The sequence below is a fragment of the Erinaceus europaeus genome, chromosome 13 (assembly GCF_950295315.1).
Source record: "Erinaceus europaeus chromosome 13, mEriEur2.1, whole genome shotgun sequence".
NCBI classification, from domain to species: Eukaryota; Metazoa; Chordata; class Mammalia; order Eulipotyphla; family Erinaceidae; genus Erinaceus; species Erinaceus europaeus.
Genome location: NC_080174.1, coordinates 100,015,700 through 100,034,179, shown reverse-complemented (window position 1 = coordinate 100,034,179; position 18,480 = coordinate 100,015,700). Strand labels below are relative to the sequence as shown.

At 46.7% G+C, this 18,480-nt stretch overlaps 1 protein-coding gene across 1 annotated transcript in view; it reads left to right on the top strand.

The window, feature by feature from the left end:
• The first annotated feature begins 578 nt into the window (after positions 1 to 578).
• Positions 579 to 18,480, top strand: part of SLC25A33 (solute carrier family 25 member 33) — a 39,829-nt gene continuing 21,927 nt past the window's right edge. Inside the window, exons 1-2 of the mRNA XM_060170942.1 lie at positions 579 to 807; positions 13,352 to 13,531. Of these exons, the coding sequence (XP_060026925.1) occupies positions 752 to 807; positions 13,352 to 13,531 (236 nt within the window). The 5' untranslated portion in view covers positions 579 to 751. The remainder of the gene's footprint in view (positions 808 to 13,351; positions 13,532 to 18,480) is intronic.

Sequence of the window (18,480 nt, the reverse complement as noted above, 5' to 3'; positions counted from 1 at the left end):
GAAAGGGGGGGGGGGCAATGGCCACAAGGAGCTGTGGATTCTGTGCTGGCACTGAGCGCTACGGATAACCCCACGGTAGCAAAAACAAAACAAAACCAAAAAAGGTGCTTTGGAGCTCATAACTCTGATGGGAAAAAATAGACCAAAAACCGTAACGCAGCATATAATGCTATTCACAATGCTATTGAGCATTTTATGTTCAAGTACCTAAAATGATACTAGGTCACACGGTGCGTGCGCATGGGGGGGGGGGAGGGGCCGGGCCATTTTGATGTGTTTTCCCTAAACGGGGCAGCGAGGACAGAGCTGCGAGCGTCACATGCCACCCGCACACTTCTGGCCCACGTTACCGCCCGGCACACCAAAGCAGGTGTTCCGGGAGGAAAGGCTGCACGCAGGCTCCCTGCCGGGGAGCGGAAGCCCCACCCCGCGCCACCGAGCTTCCCGCAGACCCCGCCCCGGTGACCCGAGCGCCCCGCCCACTCCCGCCGGCAGACCAATGGCCGCGCGGGACTCGGGCCCACACCCCCCAGAGCCCCGCCCCGGGCGCGCCTGACGTCACTGCCCGGCCCCCGCCACGTGACTGCCGCGCGCCAGGCTCCGGGGGCTCCGGGCGGACGCCGCGAGGCGGCTGAGGGCAGTCGGACGCGCCGCGGACGGCGCGCACGGGGGACGGTGCGGGGCCCGAGGCCGGGAGCCTCCTCGCGGCCCTGGGCACCCGGCGGCGGCGGGCGGCGGAGCCGGCGCGGCCATGGCGACGGCATCTCAGCAGAAGGAGAGCACGCTGCTCCACCTCTTCGCAGGCGGGTGAGTCGCCCGCACAGGGGCGGCCTGGCCTCTGCGCCGCAGCCGCCCGACCGGCCCCGCCGGCGCCTGGGGGGAGCCAGCCCCGGCCCTCGGCCCTCCCCGCGCCCGCCCCTCCCCGGCCCTCACTCCTCACTCCTCACCGGTTATCCCTCCGCGGGCGCCAGCCCCGGCCCCTCACCTCTCACCCTTCACCCCTCACCTCTCACCCTTCACCCCTCCCCGGCCCTCACCCCTCACCCCTCTCCGGGTGCCAGCCCCGGCCCCTCACCTCTCACCCCTCCCCGGCCCCTCTCTCCTCACCCCTCCCTGGCCCCTCACCTCTCACCCTTCACCCCTCCCCCGGCCCTCACTCCTCACCCCTTCCCGGCCCCTCACCCCTCCCCCGGGCGCCAGCCCCGGCCTCTGGGCGGTGTGGGTGCGGGCCCTCCCGGTGGGGTCTGAGCCGAGGGCCGGGGTGGGGAGGGTTAGGGCCGCGCTCCCGCATCTCGGGCGGGGGTGTCCCTCAGCCCCGCTGCCCCTGCCCGCCGGGCGCCGTGTGGCCGGGCTGCCTGCACCTCCTGGGCCGGGGCCGCCGGCTTGACGGCAGCAGCACCTCTGGGAACCGGGCGGAACTGGGTTAGACGGACGGACGGACGGACGGACAGACAGACAGACAGACAGAGCTGCTCGGCTCTCCTCCCCCTGCCCGAGGCGCCCGGCCATCCTGGGGCCCGCCTCCCCCGGCGTCCTTCTGTCTGCCGACGGCTGGGGCTTTGCTTAAAGAAAAGGAGGGCGCCGGTCGCGCGTGAGGACCCCGGTTCGAGCCCCCGGCTCCCCGCCTGCAGGGGGGTCGCTTCCCAGGCGGTGCAGCAGGTCTGCAGGCGTCTGTCTCTCCCTCTCTGTCTTCCCTCCTCTCTCCATTTCTCTCTGTCCTAGCCAACAACATCAATAATAACTACTGCAATAACGAAAAACAACAAGGGCAACCTCTGTCCTATCCAAAAACAACGGCATCAATAACAACAACTACAACAATAAAAACAAGGGCAGCAAAAGGGACTAAATAAATATTTAAAAAGGTGGTGGGGTTGGTTTGTTACTGTTTGTTTTATCAGAGCACGGCTCAGCTCTGGCTTCTGGTGGTTGCACCGGAGCCTCAGGCGGGACAGCCTTTTGTATAACCATGAGGCTGTCTCCACTTACTACAGCAAGTTGCTAGTTCCAGAGAGAACAGTCTGCCTCTCCCTCCCTCCAATAGCCGCCCGTTTTCTTAGTGTAAGAATCATTTTATTGTTTTTGTGAATTCTTATTAGTTATCTGCATTCCACATATGAGTAAAACCATCCAATAATTGTTTTTCACTACTTATTTCACCTCCAGTCCCATCATTTTTGTTCTGAGAAACATACTTTTTTTTTTTAAGATTTAAAAAATATTTGACTTATTTTAATGAGAGAAGGATACAAGAAAGAGAAACCAGAGAACTGCTCAACTTTGGCTAGGACCTTGGAGCCTCAGGCAATGAAAGCCTTTTTGCATAACCATTATACTGTCTCACTGGTTTGAGAGAAAGACCCAGAGCTCTGCGTAACCCCGCATAGAGCCAGGCAGGCCCTCCGAGGGTTAAACCTGGGATCTCTCTGGCCTGAAGCTGGCAAGCTCCATGCTTTAGTCTGCTGAGCTGTCTTCCAGCCCTGTCATCTTTTTTTAATAGCTGAGTGGGGCCCCATTGAGTATATAGCCCTTTTTTTTTTTTTACTCAGTCATATGTTGATGTGCATTTGGGTGGATTCCTTATTTTGATTATTGAAATAATACCACTGTGAACATGGGGATGCATGTGCCCTTTTAAACGAGTTTTTTTTTTTTTTTTTTTCCCCCCAGAGCACTGCTCAGCTCAGGCTTGTGGTGGTATGGGGGGGATTGAACCTGGGATTTTGGAGCCTCAGGCATGAGTCTGTTTGCATAACCATTATGCTAGCTACCTCCCCCCTTAAATGAGTGTTTTTATGTTCTTTGGATATAAGCCTAGGAGTGGTGTTGCAGAATCATAAGATTGCTTCATCAGCATCATTATTTCTATAATTTAGAGGCAGAAAGAGCAGGAGACCACAACACCAAAACTTCCTTCAGTGTGGTGGGGGACGAGCTCAAACATGGCTTGACCATGTGGCCAAGTAGCAAAGAGAACTGTTTCACCAGCTCCCATTTTTGTCTGATTGTGTGAATATTTATTTATGTGAGAGTGAGAACAAACCCGTCGTATACGTAGTGTGGGGATCGGACTCAGGGCCTCATGTGCAAGGCCTGTGTTCTCCCAGGTCACTCTTATTTTTTAAAAAATCCATGCCATTTTTAGAGGGATATTTCTTTGTATGTTTTGTTTTGTTTCTGCCAGGGTTCATCTCTGGAACTCCCAATGGACTCCTTTCTTTTTTCCTTTTTTCCTTCAGATAGAGGGCAAGAGACAGAGATGGGAGTGAGGCGGGTGGGAGGGTGGAGACAGACACCACCCCCACTACCTGTGAAACCTCCCTCATGCAAATTCTCCACCTGGAGGCAGCAACTTGAACCTAGGTCCTCATTACTTGGCAAATACAAGCCCTCCCATATGAGCCATCCCTCAACCTCATTCAGTGGATTTTGTTCATTCTGTGATTCTGATTTATCTCAGTGAGGTGGTCTTTTATTTATTTATTTATTTTTAATTACTAACTAGTTCTAGAACTCCACACTCTGGAGCAGCCTCCATGAACCTTGCTGTGTAATTGATGACCGTGTCTTCATGAATTACTCAGCCTGCCCTTCACTGTGCCCTCTGGCTACTGATTCTCCTGCCAGAGCTCTAAACTCTTGCCTTGTGTCCAAGAAAAACTGCAGTAGCTGCCTCCAGCCACTGGGACTGATTAAATGCAGAGTTTATTAGGACAGTGCCTCAAACCACTATATTTCCCAGCTCTCAGTTTTTTTTGTTTTTTTTTTTAATTTATTTTTTCCCTTTTGTTGCCCTTGTTTTATTGTTGTAGTTATTATTGTTGTTGTTGTTGTTGGATAGGACAGAGAGAAATGGAGAGAGGGAGGGGAAGACAGAGAGGAGGAGAGAAAGATAAACACATGCAGACCTGCTTCACCGCCTGTGAAGCGAATCCCCTGCATGTGGGGAGCCGGGGTTCGAACCGGGATCCTTATGCCGGTCTTTGTGCTTTGCGCCACCTGCGCTTAGCCTGCTGTACTACAGCCCGACTCCCTCAGTTTTTCTTTAGCAGTAGTTCAGGATTACTTTCAGATACCCAAGAAAGCAAGCAGGCCTTTGAAAAGTATGCTTTTCAGAAGTAACTAGTTGGATTTTGATTCACTCCCTTTAGCCAAAAATGTTACTTCCTTTTCTTTTACTGCCATTTTTTTTTATTATTGTACTTACTATTGTTGTTATTGATGTTGTTGGATAGGACATAGAGGAGGGGAGACAAAGAGGGGGAGAGAAAGACAGACCTGCTTCAATGCCTGTGAAGCAACTCCCCTGCCAGACTCCCTCCTTTTCTTTAGAAACAGACATTAAATGGGTGAATGGATAACTCATAATGCTCAAATTAATTACCCCCAGTGATTCTGACTAATCCAGAGAAAGGTATATTGTTTTGCGGTAATTACTTAAGCTGGCATTTATGCAAAGATTCCTTTGAAAAGAAAATTTGCTTCCTTTGAAAAGAAGTCAGAGCTTTTGCTTTTTAAACCACCATAGTATAGGACGAGCCCTGGGAGTAGTTCAGGAGGTGGAAAACAGGACTTAACTTGTATGAGGCCTGTGCTCTATGCTCAGTGTCACAACAGGGCTCAGACACCCCCTTCCTGTTGTTCAGTATTCAGATACATTTTTATTCTATACTTTAAAATAAATAAGCAAATTTGTGGTGTTTCTGTTGAATAGCCACTGGGAATAACTATCAAAACAAGTGGATGTTATCAATAATTAGTGATGGAGTCTCTGGTCATAAGAACAACATCACTCAGACTTTGTTACCTATGTAAAACTTACTCATTTTCTGCCTTTAATCTCTGTCATTAAGAGAAATGCTAGGGGTTAGGGGAGATAGAAAAATGGTTATGCAAAGAGACTTTTTCGTGTCTGAGGCACTAGAAGGTTGCTCCCCTAGTAGAGAACACACTTTACCCTGTGGAAGGTCCTGAGTTCAAGCCCTAGCATCACATCCATGGATGATAGATATAGCAATGCTGTGCTATCTTCTCTGTCTCTTCCTCTCTCAAAAGAAAAGAGAATTGGGCTGGGAGACCACTCAGCATTATTGTGCATGCCCAAGGCACTGGGTTCACTCACACTGCACCAAGAAAAAGACAAATGCTGAGATCCTCTTTACTTGGCCCTTTTGTGTCTAGGTCTTATGTCTGATGAGGAAAACAAGCCTATAAACTTTCCATATTGAATGACTTTTTGGGTCTGGCTGTCCATGTGGTTATGATGATGTCCTTGGCCTACTGAATAAGCAGTAACATGGGGGTGAGGTGGGTGGATCAGGGTTACACGGGACCTGAAAGATCCACACTAAGCTCTCCAGGTTCGGTAGTTGGCCTGTATTATATGCTTTAGTTTGTTTTGTTTTGTTTTTACCAGAGCATTGCTCAGCTCTGGCTTATGTTGGTGTGGGGGGTTGAACCTGGGACATTGGAGCCTCAGGCATGAGAGTCTCTTTGCATAACCATTATGCTATCTACCCCTGCCCAGGTCTTGTTTTTTTCATAGTTTTATTTATAGCCTTTTAAAATGGATTTTAAAGTCTAACCCATAATAATTTGAGAGTTCAGAGTTTTGTTTGTTTGTTTTTAATTTATTTCTTTATTGGGGAAGAGAGCTCAGAGTTTTAACCCCTGTTGTGGACAGCTATCTTCAGGTATACCCATGTACTGTGTCCAACAAATTTAATTGTCCCTATAATTAAAATGTCTCTACAGGATCTGCTGAGACAACACAGTGGTGATGCAAAGATTTTGTGCCTGAGGCTCTGAGGTCCCAGGTTCAATTACTGGCACCACCATAAACCAGAGCTGAGCAGTGCCCTACTACACACACACCTTCCTAGAGATTTAACCTTTAGCTATTAATGGTGACTTTGGAAGTATAGGCACATGTTAATGTATTTGCTAGAGTTCACACTGCAGGAGGATTGCAGCCATGTCTGTTTTCTTCACTAGAGCATCTCCTCACAGTACCGGGAACATTGCAGTGGCTTCATCAGTTTGCTCAAGGATTGACTAAGCAAGTGAAAAGTATTGTGTATTGTGTCTTAACCTGGGGGTAGAGACTATTGTGGTCTGTAAATTGTCCCCATAAAGAGGGAAGCTTTGGTACTGCAGTCTCTGTCTCTCTCCCTCACCCTCCCTCTCCTTCCGTTTGAAAAAGTCAACCTGGGAGTCGGGCGGTAATGCAGCAGGTTAAGCACAGGTGACACAAAGCAAGGACCTGCGTAAGGATCCTGGTTCAAGCCCCCGGCTCCCCACCTGCAAAGGTAGTCGCTTCACAAGCAGTGAAGCAGGTCTGCAGGTGTCTTTCTCTCCCCCTCTCTGTCTTCCCCTCCTCTCTATTTCTCTCTGTCCTATCCAACAACAACGACATAATAATTACAACAATAAAGCAAGGGCTACAAAAGGGAATAAATAAATATTTTTTTTAATATTTATTGTATTTATTCCCTTTTGTTGCCCTTGGTGTTTTATTGTTGTAGTTATTGTTGTTGTCGTTGTTGGATAGGACAGAGAGAAATGGAGAGAGGAGGGGAAGACAGAGAAGAGGAGAGAAAGATAGACACCTGCAGACCTGCTTCACCGCCTGTGAAGCGACTCCCCTGCAGGTGGGGAGCCGGGGTTCGAACCGGGATCCTTATGCCGGTCCTTGTGCTTTGCGCAAATAAATGTTTTTTAAAAATGAAAAACTGAAGCCCCAGAAATGATAAAAAGAATAAATAAAGAGAAGTGGTGCTTTGATTAAGAGCTGCTGTATTAGCACAAAATGATATATGGGCTTTGAGGCTTGTGAATTTCTGAAAGGTAATGATTCTTTTCATGTTCAAAAAGTTCTCAAGAATCTTCATTCAACATATTATTTAAATTTCCTGTTGAGCAGGTTCCAGATGTCATCAGGATGCCGGCCAGGCTTCCCTGGACTGAAGACCCCACCAATGTGTCCTGGAGCTCCGCTTCCCCAGAGACCCACCCTACTAGGGAAAGAGAGAGGCAGACTGGGAGTATGGACTGACCAGTCAACATCCATGTTAAGCAGGGAAGCAATAACAGAAACCAGACCTTCCACCTTCTAAAACCCACAATGACCCTGGGTCCATGCTCCCAGAGGGATAGAGAGTGGGGAATCTATCAGGGGAGGGGGTGGGATATGGAGATTGGGTGGTGGGAATTGTGTGGAGTTGTACCCCTCCTACCCTATGGTTTTGTTAATTTATCCTTTCTTAAATAATAATAATAAAAAAATTCTTGGTGAGCTGGAAGATAGAGGAGATAACATCTAAAAGAGAATTAGCTGCATCAGAGGCTGCATTTTTCTTCAACTGAAGGAATATAGAATCTGCATAATCAACACCATATGCCAGGCATTCAAATAAAATTTTCAAAAAAAAAAAAATGCACAGATGGGAGCCAGACGGTAACGCAGCAGGTTAAGTGCAGGTGGCACAAAGCACAAGGACCTGCAGAAGGATCTCTGTTCGAGCCCCTGACTTCCCACCTGCAGGGAGTCGCTTCACAGGCAGAGAAACAGGTCTGCAGTGTCTGTCTTTCTCTCCCCCTCTGTCCAATCCAACAACAACATCAGTAACAACAATAATAACTACAACTATAACAACAAAAAGGGGCAACAAAAGGGAATAAATATTTTTTTAAAAAAATAGGAAAGCTATCAGGAGGGGATAGGATACGGAGTTCTGGTGGGGGGAGTTGTGTGGAGTTGTACCCCTCTTATCCTATGGTTTTTGTCAGTTTCCCTTTTATAAATAAAAATTAAAAAAGCAAAAGAACACATGGTCGAGGGGCTGGGCAGTGTTGTGTTTGGTAGAGCACAGGTCAGGGTGCACAAGGACCAGGTTCAAGCTCCAGGTCTTCACCTGTAGGAGGAAGTTTCATAAGCTGAGAAATGGTGCTGCACATGTCTGTCTCCTTTCCCTCTCAATTTCTCTGTCTTTATCCAAAGATGAATAAATAAAATACATCTTTTAAATAGAACACATGGTCTTGACATTAGTGCCTAAAATGAGTGTTTTTTGTTTGTTTGTTTTGCCTCCAGGGTGATTGCTGGGGCTCGGTGCCTGCACAACAAATCCACTGCTCCTGGACGCTATTTTTCCCATTTTGTTGCCCTTATTTTGTTTGTTGTAGTTGTTACTGTTGTCATAGCTGTTGTTGTTGTTGTTGGATAGGACAAAGAGAAATGGAGAGAGATGGGGAAGACAGAGAAGTTGAAAGACAGACACCTGCAGACCTGTTTCACCGCCTGTGAAGCGACTCCCCTGCAGGTGGGGAGCCGGGGGCTCGAACTGGGATCTGTATACCGGCCCTTGCACTTTGCATCATGTGCGCTTAACCCGCTGCGCTACCGCCCGACTCCCCAAAATGCGTGTTTTCTATATACACAGGTTCTTGTTGAAAACATCTAGCTTGGGGTGTGGGAGGGAAGACGCAAAAGACTGCCATGCCTGAGACTCTGAGGTACCAGGTTAAATTCCTTGCACTGCCATAAGTCAGAGCTGAGCAGTGCTATGGTAAAAAAAAAAAAAAAAATAATAATAATAATAAATAAATAAACTTTTATAAAATTGCATTTGTTATCTGACGTTCTGGGTTAAAAGGTTAAAGTTGGTTTGCATAATTAAAAATTGTATGCCTATATTAAGATAGCGGGGGGATTGCAGTTTATTGTATCCAAGCCCAGCTTTGTTCTGCTTTAAACTGGAGGAGAGCCCCATCTGCATGTGGAGCAAAGGCAAGCAAACCTGGGTGGGTAAAAAGAAAAGGTTACATCTGTCTTTCTATAATAAGCAGACTGGAGAGAGAGAGACGGGGGCACACCATTGCACTGTCCCAGGACCATGGTGCTCCCATACAGTGCTAGGGCTGGAACCCAGACCTCTGATCTTGGAAATGCATGCACTCTGTCCTGTGAAGTACCAGCCCTATAGGCAGGTGTATTTCAGAGAATGATCGGCTCATGACAACTCTGAGACATAGAAGCCAGTCACACTTTGTTGCCTTTTTCTGCTCAGTTCACACCCTCTGGTTGACCTGCTCTGAATGGAATGTCCTGTGTGAATTCTCTCTGCACTTTGGTGTCAGTGACTGGGGCAGGGTTATTTTACTAGTGAAATTAGATTAGCACCAGGAAGTCTCCTTGGAGCTGTTCAGCATAAACACAAGTTCTAACACTTTCTGGAAGATCACTGAAAATACGAAAATACTTTGTAGTGTTCTCTTGAGAAGCTCAGTTATAAATTTGTCTTACTAGCCAGTCATAGCAAATTCATGTGCCCACCAATGTGGGCATTGGCACATATACAAAGTGCCTCATTTGGCTCTCTGGCAAGCAGTCTAAGAAAGTCTGGGCCCTTTAACCACCACCACCTCCTCTTGCCGTAACCACCACATTTGAAGCATTTTAAAAAGTGGCTGCAGTAGCAGTAGTGAGTCTGACCTGACACCATCACAGAGGCCACTGACTTGTCAGTAAGACATCTGCTTTGTTGGACAAACTCTAACTACTGTCAACCTCTTTGATCAGTGGTATGGATTCTGATGACAGTTGACCAAAGTAAAGGGTATGACTGATCTGGGGACAAAGCAAAGGTGGTTGACCTATGTTGTGTTTGAACTTGTTGACTTTCTTGTGAAAGAATTTACCCAGAAGTTCATTTCCACATGTGATCATGTATTAATATTTTTTTAATGCTGAGAAGTGAACCCAGGACCTCATATATGTGTGATACCACGGACCATTTTCTATATTTTAGAGAGGGAAGAACACCACAGAATTGCTCTAATCCCTGTCTTTCCATAATTCTCCCAAAGAGGATACGATGCCATGCATACTTCAGGAAGGAGGCAAAAGACCAGGGTTTGGGGCAGAGGGTAGATAGCATAATGGTTATGCAAATAGATTCTCATGCCTGAGGCTCCAAAGTCCCAGGTTCAATCCCCCGCATCACCATAAGCCAGAGTTGAACAGTGATCTGGTTAAAAGAAAAAAAAGACCAGGGTTTGGATTTTAGACACACATCTGTACTGGGGATGTGGTGCAGCAGAGTACAGGACTTGAGGGTGTAAGGTCCCAGGTTGGATCCAGCACTGCACATGCCACAGTGATGATGTGAAGTCCTTTCTGCCACCCTCTTCCAGACCGACTGATCCTCTCAACTGCTTTTATAGTAGATGGGTTTGGTCCACAGTTTAGAAAATGTTGCAACATAAACTGCTCTTAATCCTCTGACTTTCACAGCCCCTCAGCTATGCCACCGAGGTATAGGTTTTCTCCTGAGTTTCCTGGTTAGATCTCTGTCCCCTGGTGTCCCTCCCTGTCGCTGCTCCAGATTCTGAGGGCAGTAGCAATGGAGACTCAGAGTTGCACTTGGTGAGTCTCTGGGGAGTCCTCTCCTCCCTTGAGATGTCCCCTTGTTGGTGGAGCAGACTGGAGGTGGTGTCTCCACTGATAAACTGCTGAACTGTTAGCAGCCACTTAATCTCTCCTTAGGCTCCTCTCTCCTCTCTGTCACCAGCCACACGTGTTTGTACTCACCGGTGGTTTAGTGGGTTCCCGTGGTCATTCTAGTCCTGTCTTGTTTCGGTCCCGGGTGGTCTCCTTTGGTATTCCTAGTTGATCTGGGAGAGGAGAGGAGAGAAGAGAAAGCGATCTGCTGCTGTTCCCACATATGTTTTTTTCTTCTTTTTTCTGTTTTTTTTTTTTAAGAATTTATTTATTCATAAGAGAGATAGGCAAAGAGAGAGAAAGAACCAGATATCACTCTGGCACATGTGCTGCCGGGAATTGAACTCGAGACCATGTACTTGAGAACCTAATGCTTTATCCACTGCGCCATCTCCCGGACCACGGTGTTCAGGTTCTTCATGAGAGCTAAATTACAAGGACTGTGGAAGGGTTGAATGCTTTAGTTGTCAATCAGTAACAGATAGCTTCTAGCTCTTAGTTACAGGGACTTGGTTCTGTGAAACTACAGGCCCCTGATCTAAAGGGCTCCGTGGGGATTTTACTGCACATTCCTTACCCTAGAGTCTATATGTTAGGCACTAGGGTTGCTTTGGGGTTTCTAGCACCTACATCTGGCGGAAGAGAGAAGCTGTCAGCCTTCCTGCTATTGCTTTCTGAGTCATGGGGCTGGTGTTATATCATTTTCTTGAGCCACCTGCTGTGTGCCAGGTGCTACATTCCAAGGAGTGTAAAAGCATCTGAACACATCCTCTCTGTAAGGAAAGACTGCAAGAGAAGCCAGAGACAGAAGGTAGAGAGGAAGTGCAGTTTTCAAATGTTTAGACCCATTATAAGACACTCCTTAAAATCTCAACTTAGGAATTCCTTTGCTTATCAGATTGTGAACTTGCTACCTTGATACAAGAGAAGACCATGATGAGTATAATACAGGTCCTGTTTGTCAACATTCCCCCAAATAGACGTTGTACCACAGGCTTATGGGTGGGTTTAGGTGCCATGTGCTACTGTTAATTACCAGGTCTCCATACATGTTATTATATGGATATTATTGCTTTAAGGGGGGGGTGGATGGTAGCACAGTGAGTTAAGTGCATGTGGCACGAAGCGCAAGGACCAGCATATGGATCCTGGTTCGAGCCCCCGGCTCCCCACCTGCAGGGGAGTCACTTCACAGGTCTGCAGGTGTCTGTCTTTCTCTCCCCCTTTCTGTCTTCCCCTCCTCTCTCCATTTCTCTCTGTTCTATTCAACAACAATGACATCAATAACAAAAATAATGACCACAACAACAAGGGCAACAAATGGGGGAAAAAATGGCCTCCAGGAGCAGTGGGTTCATGGTGCAGGCACTGAGCCCCAGAAATAACCCTGGAGGCAAAAAAAAAAAGTGGAGGTGGAAGTCAGGCAGTAGTGCAACGGGTTAAGCGCAGGTGGTACAAAGCACAACGACCAGCATAAGAATCCCAGTTCAAGTCCCCGGCTCCTCACCTGCAGCAGGGTCGCTTCACAGGTGGTGAAGCAGGTCTGCAAGTGTCTGTCTTTCTCTTTCCCTCTCTGTCTTCCCCATCTCTCTCCATTTCTCTCTTTCCTATCTAACAATAACAACAACAGTAAAACAAGGGCAACAAAAGGGAATATATATATATTTTAAAGTGGAGTTAAGTATTTTAGGATAACAGATATCTCAGAGTATCTGCCCTACCCACTTAAATTCTAATCCAGGTGTTCCTGAAATGAGTACATTATAAAGGGTAGTTACAGTCACTGACTCAGTGCGGCTAATGAAAACCCAGTGAGTGAAAGAAAGGCAGAACTTTGTAATCAACTGTGAGCTTTTTTTTTATTTTCACTGGAATCTGGTTACTCAGATTTTAGTCAACATCAATGTCACAGTGAGCATTGATTTTCAGAATAGTAGCACTGCCTGACTTTTTGGTTATTGTTTAGCTGTAAAAACATGTATTTCCTAGTAATAGTAATTACAATGTGGTAGTTATATTGAAAATGACATGACTGTCTGACAAGAGGAACTTAGATAAAATATTTATCAATCAGGAATAGTATAGCTTAGCTGGGTGTATCAACATGGAAGGACAGTCACAATATTGAGATAAATGGGGGAAAAGTGAGATTGAAAAACCCTAAGGAGGAGCAGGTGTTGACACACCCAGGTCAGCACACGTCATCATGTGCGAGGACCCAGGTTCAACCTCCTGGCTCCCACCTGTAGAGGAGAAACTTGACAAGGGTGGAGCACTACTGCAGGTGTCTCTCCCGTTCTTTTTTTTATTTCCTTTTGTTGCCCTTGTTTTATTATTGTAGCTATTATTGTTATTGATGTCATTGTTGGATAGGACAGAGAGAAATGGAGAGAGATGGGGAAGATAGAGAGGGGGAGAGAAAGACAGACACCTGCAGACCTGCTTCACCGCCTGTGAAGCGACTCCCCTGCAGGTGGGGAGCCGGGGGCTCAAACCGGGATCCTTATGCTTTGCGTCACATGTGCTTAACCTGCTGCGCTACCACCAGATTCCTATGTTTCTCCCATTCTATCTCCCCCACCCTCCCATTTTTCACTGTTTAAGTTTTTTTTAAGTGTGTTTGTGGTGGGGGGAGCTCCCAAAGAATATACTTGCTTGTCAACAGTGGTTGTCTAGCTGTTGGAGTTTCAGCTTATATATATATATATATATATATATTTTTTTTTTTTACCTCCCTGTGTGCTCTGGTTATGAGACTCATACAGGAACTTGAGAGAGAGAGAGAAGTTACATTCTTCATTTGTGTAGTGGCTAGTGTTGCCTCTCTGATTCTGCTGTGACTTCCTACAGGTGCGGGGGCACTGTGGGTGCTATTTTCACTTGTCCACTAGAAGTCATCAAGACAAGACTGCAGTCTTCAAGATTGGCTCTCGGGACAGTCTACTATCCTCAGGTTCATCTGGGGACCATTAGTGGAGCTGGAGTGGTGAGACCAGCATCAGTGACCCCTGGGCTCCTACAGGTGCTGAAGTAAGTGCCCTCCCCTCTGGCCCCATACACCTGCTGTCTACACGGTGTTTCTCAGTTCATTAGACGGCATGTTCTAGCTGCACAGCTTTTGTTCAGACTTAGGAACTGGCTTTCTGAACCTTGCTCCTGGCTGCACTGCTTCCAGTGTGCATGCAAACACCGTCCAGGGACAGTCAAAGTAACCCAGCAGGCAAACCCGAAAGCCGTGTCTAAACTGTTGCTTCAGATTGTTGTTACCTAAAATCTTTTGAAGACTAATGGATAGTGGAGTGGAAGTAAATGGTTTTTAAACTATTAATATTGTAGATATTTTTAGAAGTTAGTGATATGGAAACTAAAAGTTTCCTCATTCCCTAGAAACAGTGTTTTGTTGTTAAGATTTTAAAATGTTTATTCTTCTTTGTTTCATATGAACTATATATAGTTCTGAGTGAGTTGTGTCAAGCACCACTCCCTTGCATGCAACTCCTGCCTTCTACCAGCTGAGCAACTTCCCCGGCTGTAATTTATTAGCATGTGAGTACAGAGAGAGGGGGAGGGAGGGAGGAAAGATCAGAGCATCAGTGTGGTGCGAGAGATCAAACTTGGGACTTACAAATGCATGCCCTACACTTTGACCACTGTGCCTCCTCCTTGGCTGTAAAATGTTTTTATTTTTTCTTAGATTTTTCTTTTCCTTTTTTCAGTGTGGTGCCAGGGATCAAACCTAGTTATGTGCAAAAGGAATTTGCTTTACCACTGAGCCATCTGTCCAACTCTTATATTTTATCTGGAAATACTTTCTGTTTCAGACCTAGGCAACCTGCTTATTTTTACTGCATTCAGAACATCACATAACTATACATAAGTTACATTTGTGTATGTTGAAGACAAAATCAGAAATTCAGAAGAGCTCTTGACAAGATCCCCCCCACACTTAAAAAAAAGATGTTCAATAAAAAGTTGAATAATATTAAGACATAATAATCAGACCTCTAAAATTCATCATTGGAAAATTATATGTTCAATGCAACAACCAGTGTAGATATTCAGTTGGATAATAGGAAACAGATGCAATAAAATAGAATACTCTGCCTCAGTAACTGCAGCAGTCATTACTTTGAACAGTTTAGTCACATTTGAGATACTACAGAATGAATTGAAAAGTGTGGGGTTTGTTTTTAGGAATACTCTGTTTGTAAGGCCTACTTTTCAGTCATCTGTAGATGAAGGTGCTACTGAGCAAAACCCAGCAGGTCAGAGGACAGCTAGGGAAAGAGACGAGGCTAGTGCCCAGGTGCCCCGCAAAGTCACTCTTCTGAGATTCATATCTCTCCTTCCCTTCCTACTTGAGCAAAGCCAGAGCACACCTGCACCCCACTCTAGCGTATGAGATGCCAAGGATCAAACCTGAGCCTCTTGCAGGCAAGTCCTGCACTTTTCCTGCTGAACTACTATGACTCTCCAGTCAGAGAACCAGTTCTTTGCACTAAACAAAGAGGAGTGGAGCCACAACAGACAGGTAGGGTAGAGTGGGAGAGAAACAGATAAAGCAACATACCTAGAAACAGGCCACCTTCTCCAAAAGCCATTCTTGTGGGAAACTATGTGCCTTTTCAGATGCCACGGGACTGGGAGATAGCTCATCAGACAGACCCGGTTTGAGTCTCCAGTCACCACAAGCAGTGTCTCTCCTCTCCCTCTCTCACAGAGCAGTAGAGTGGTGCAGGTGTGAAGCTTCAGCAGACACCCTGGCAACAAAAAAACAATTAAATAGATGGTAGGCTGTGGCGGTGTCTCAAATAACAGCTTCACTGAGGAGCATGAAGTGTGTTTGGACATACTTAAATTGAGACAGGTAGCCTTCCGGCTCAATTCATGTCCAAAGTGAACTTCCCCTTATGTGCTTGCCGAATAACCCATGACTGGTGGATTTATACTGACTATTACCAAAAGTTGTGGTTGTAAAAAGGGTCAGTCAAATTCAGAAGAGTAAAAAAGGGGGTAGGGGGCTCAAGCCCCCGGCTCCCCACCTGCAGGGGAGTCGCTTCACAGGCGGAGAAGCAGGTCTACAGGTGTCTGTCTTTCTCTCCCTCTCTGTCTTCCCCTCCTCTCTCCATTTCTCTCTGTCCTGTCCAACGATGAACAACAATAATAACCACAACAAGGCTACAACAAAGGGGAAAATGGCCCCCAGGAGCAGTGGGTTCATGGTGCAGGCACCGAGTCCCAGCAGTAACCCTGGGGGCAAACACAAACAATAAAGGAAATGTCCTTTAGTTCAGGGTTTATGCAATTCTGCATCCAGGGGTGTGTGTGTGTACCTGCCTCTATACTTTCCTCCCATTCAGTGGGTTCATGGTGCAGGCACCGAGCCCCAGCAGTAACCCTGGGGGCAAACACAAACAATAAAGGAAATGTTCTCTAGTTCAGGTTTATGCAGTTCTGCATCCAGGGGTGTGTGTGTACCTGCCTCTATACTTTCCTCCCATTCAGTGGGTTCATGGTGCAGGCAACGAGCCCCAGCAGTAACCCTGGGGGCAAACACAAACAATAAAGGAAATGTTCTCTAGTTCAGGGTTTATGCAGTTCTGCATCCAGGGGTGTGTGTGTGTGCCTGCCTCTATACTTTCCTCTAGTTCAGGGTTTTATGCAGTTCTGCATCCAGGGGTGTGTGTGTGTGTGTGTGCCTGCCTCTATACTTTCCTCTAGTTCAGGGTTTTATGCAGTTCTGCATCCAGGGGTGTGTGTGTGTGTGTGTGTGTGCCTGCCTCTATACTTTCCTCCCATTCAGGACGGTTATTTATTAAAATGGAAATCAAATGAACTCAAGTTTGTTTGGGAAACACTTGCTAGTATCGAATGACCCTCTCTTTGTGTACTTTTAGCTCCGAGACATAGGTTTCTACCAGAACAACAGACAGATACACACACACCCTGCCACCCCTGCTTCTCCCCAGTTCTTTGCTGAAAAATCAGCCTTATAGACGGCAGAGCCTGGAGAACTCCTCTCTCCTAGCTCTTTGCTGAAGAATCAGCCTTATAGGGGAGTCGGGCTGTAGCGCAGAGGGTTAAGCGCAGGTGGCGCTAAGAACAAGGACCGGAGCAAGGATCCTGGTTCGAGCCCTGGCTCCCCACCTGCAGGGGAGTCACCTCACAAGTGGTGAAGCAGGTCTGCAGGTGTCTGTCTTTCTCTCCCTCTCTCTGTCTTCCCCTCCTCTCTCCATTTCTCTCTGTCCTATCCAACAACAATGACAACAATAATAACTACAACAATAAAACAACAAGGGCAACAAAAAGGGAATAAATAAATAAAATATTTAAAGAAAAAAAAAAAGAATCAGCCTTATAGGGGGCAGAGTCTGGAGAACTCCTCTCTCCCAGAGCTTTGCTGACACCCAGAGGCGCCTTAGCAGCAGGAGTAGAGGCAGTCTGTCCTGCACTATGCTCACTGACCTGGCCTTGCCGGGCGATGGTGGGCATGAGGGGCTCCCCTGGAGTGGTGAACCTGAGCGGCACTTCTCTAGGTTGATCCTGTGAGAGGATGTGTGCCACAGGCATTAACCCTGGCCTGCCACGGTCCCACATCTTCCTCGGTCTGGGCACCATACCTGTTAGACAGAAGGGAGAGCTCCAGCTTCTGAAATAAGGAGCAGTACCACCCACCACTCTGTCAGACAAACCCACACAGTAGTGAAATGTCATTTACATACGGGCACACTGTTTTGAGCCACTTATTCTATGATCATACTTAAATATGAACAGTAGAACTTTGATTAATTTGCTGCAGCACAGAGACCCTGCTTATGTATGATTCTACTGCTCCCAGGCCAATCCTTTTCGCTCTTCATTTCAGACAGAGAGATGGTCGGGGTGGGTGGGTTGGGGCAAGAGATACCCCATCACTGCTCCACCAGCTTTGTGGTGCTCCCATGGGAGTAAAATTTGTGCTGGGGTTTTGTGCATGGTAAGGCACACGTCCTCCTAGGGCACCTATTGCTCAGCTCAATAATAGAATTAGTAAGTTTTTAAAAAATGCTATCATAACTATAACAATAAAACAACATAGGCAACAAAAGGGAATAAATATTTCTTTAAAAATTTTTTTAAATGCTATAGTGGTATTTTTAGATGAATGGTTTTGTTTTTTTTCTTTTCTTTTTTTTTTTTTTTTTTTTTTACCAGAGCACTGTTCAGCTCTGGCTTATGGTGGTGCGGGGATTGAACCTGGGACTTTGGAGCCTCAGGCATGGGAGTCTGTTTGCATAACCATTATGCTATCTACCCTACGCCCATAGATGAATATTTTCAAGGTGACTTTTTTACCCAGGTACTATTCCATGAAATTTCTTCTGCCTTTATATATGGTATGTGTGTTTGTCAGTGGACATTTAATAGCTTTAAGGTAACAAAACAAAAAAAAGAAAAAGATTAAGGAGCTGGAAATGGTACAGCCACTTGAGCACACACATTACCAAGCACAAAGACCTGGGGTTCAAGCCCCCAGTCCCCACCTGCAGGAGGGAAGCCCCATGAGTGGGAAAGCAGGCCTGCAGGTGTCTCTTTCTCTATTCCTCTCTGTCTCCCCCATCTTCTCAGTTTCTCTCTATCCTATTAAATAAAGGGGGAAAGTGTACAGGGTGGTCCCCGGGATCAGTGAATTAGTGTGCAGACACCAAGTCCCAGCAGTAGCCTTGGTGGCAACAACAAAAAATCACTTTAAAAAAGAAAGTCAGCAGAGTTAAGCATACATGGCGCAAAGTGCAAAGGCCAGCTTAAGGATCCCAGTCCAAGCCCCCGGCTCCCCACCTGCAGGGGAGTCACTTCACCGGTGGTGAAGCAGGTCTGCAGGTGTCTTTCTCTCCCCCTCTGTGTCTTCCCCTCCTCTCTCCATTTCTCTCTGCCCTAGCTAACAACGATGACATCAGTAACAATGAAAAACAACAAGGGCAACAAAAGGGAAAATAAAT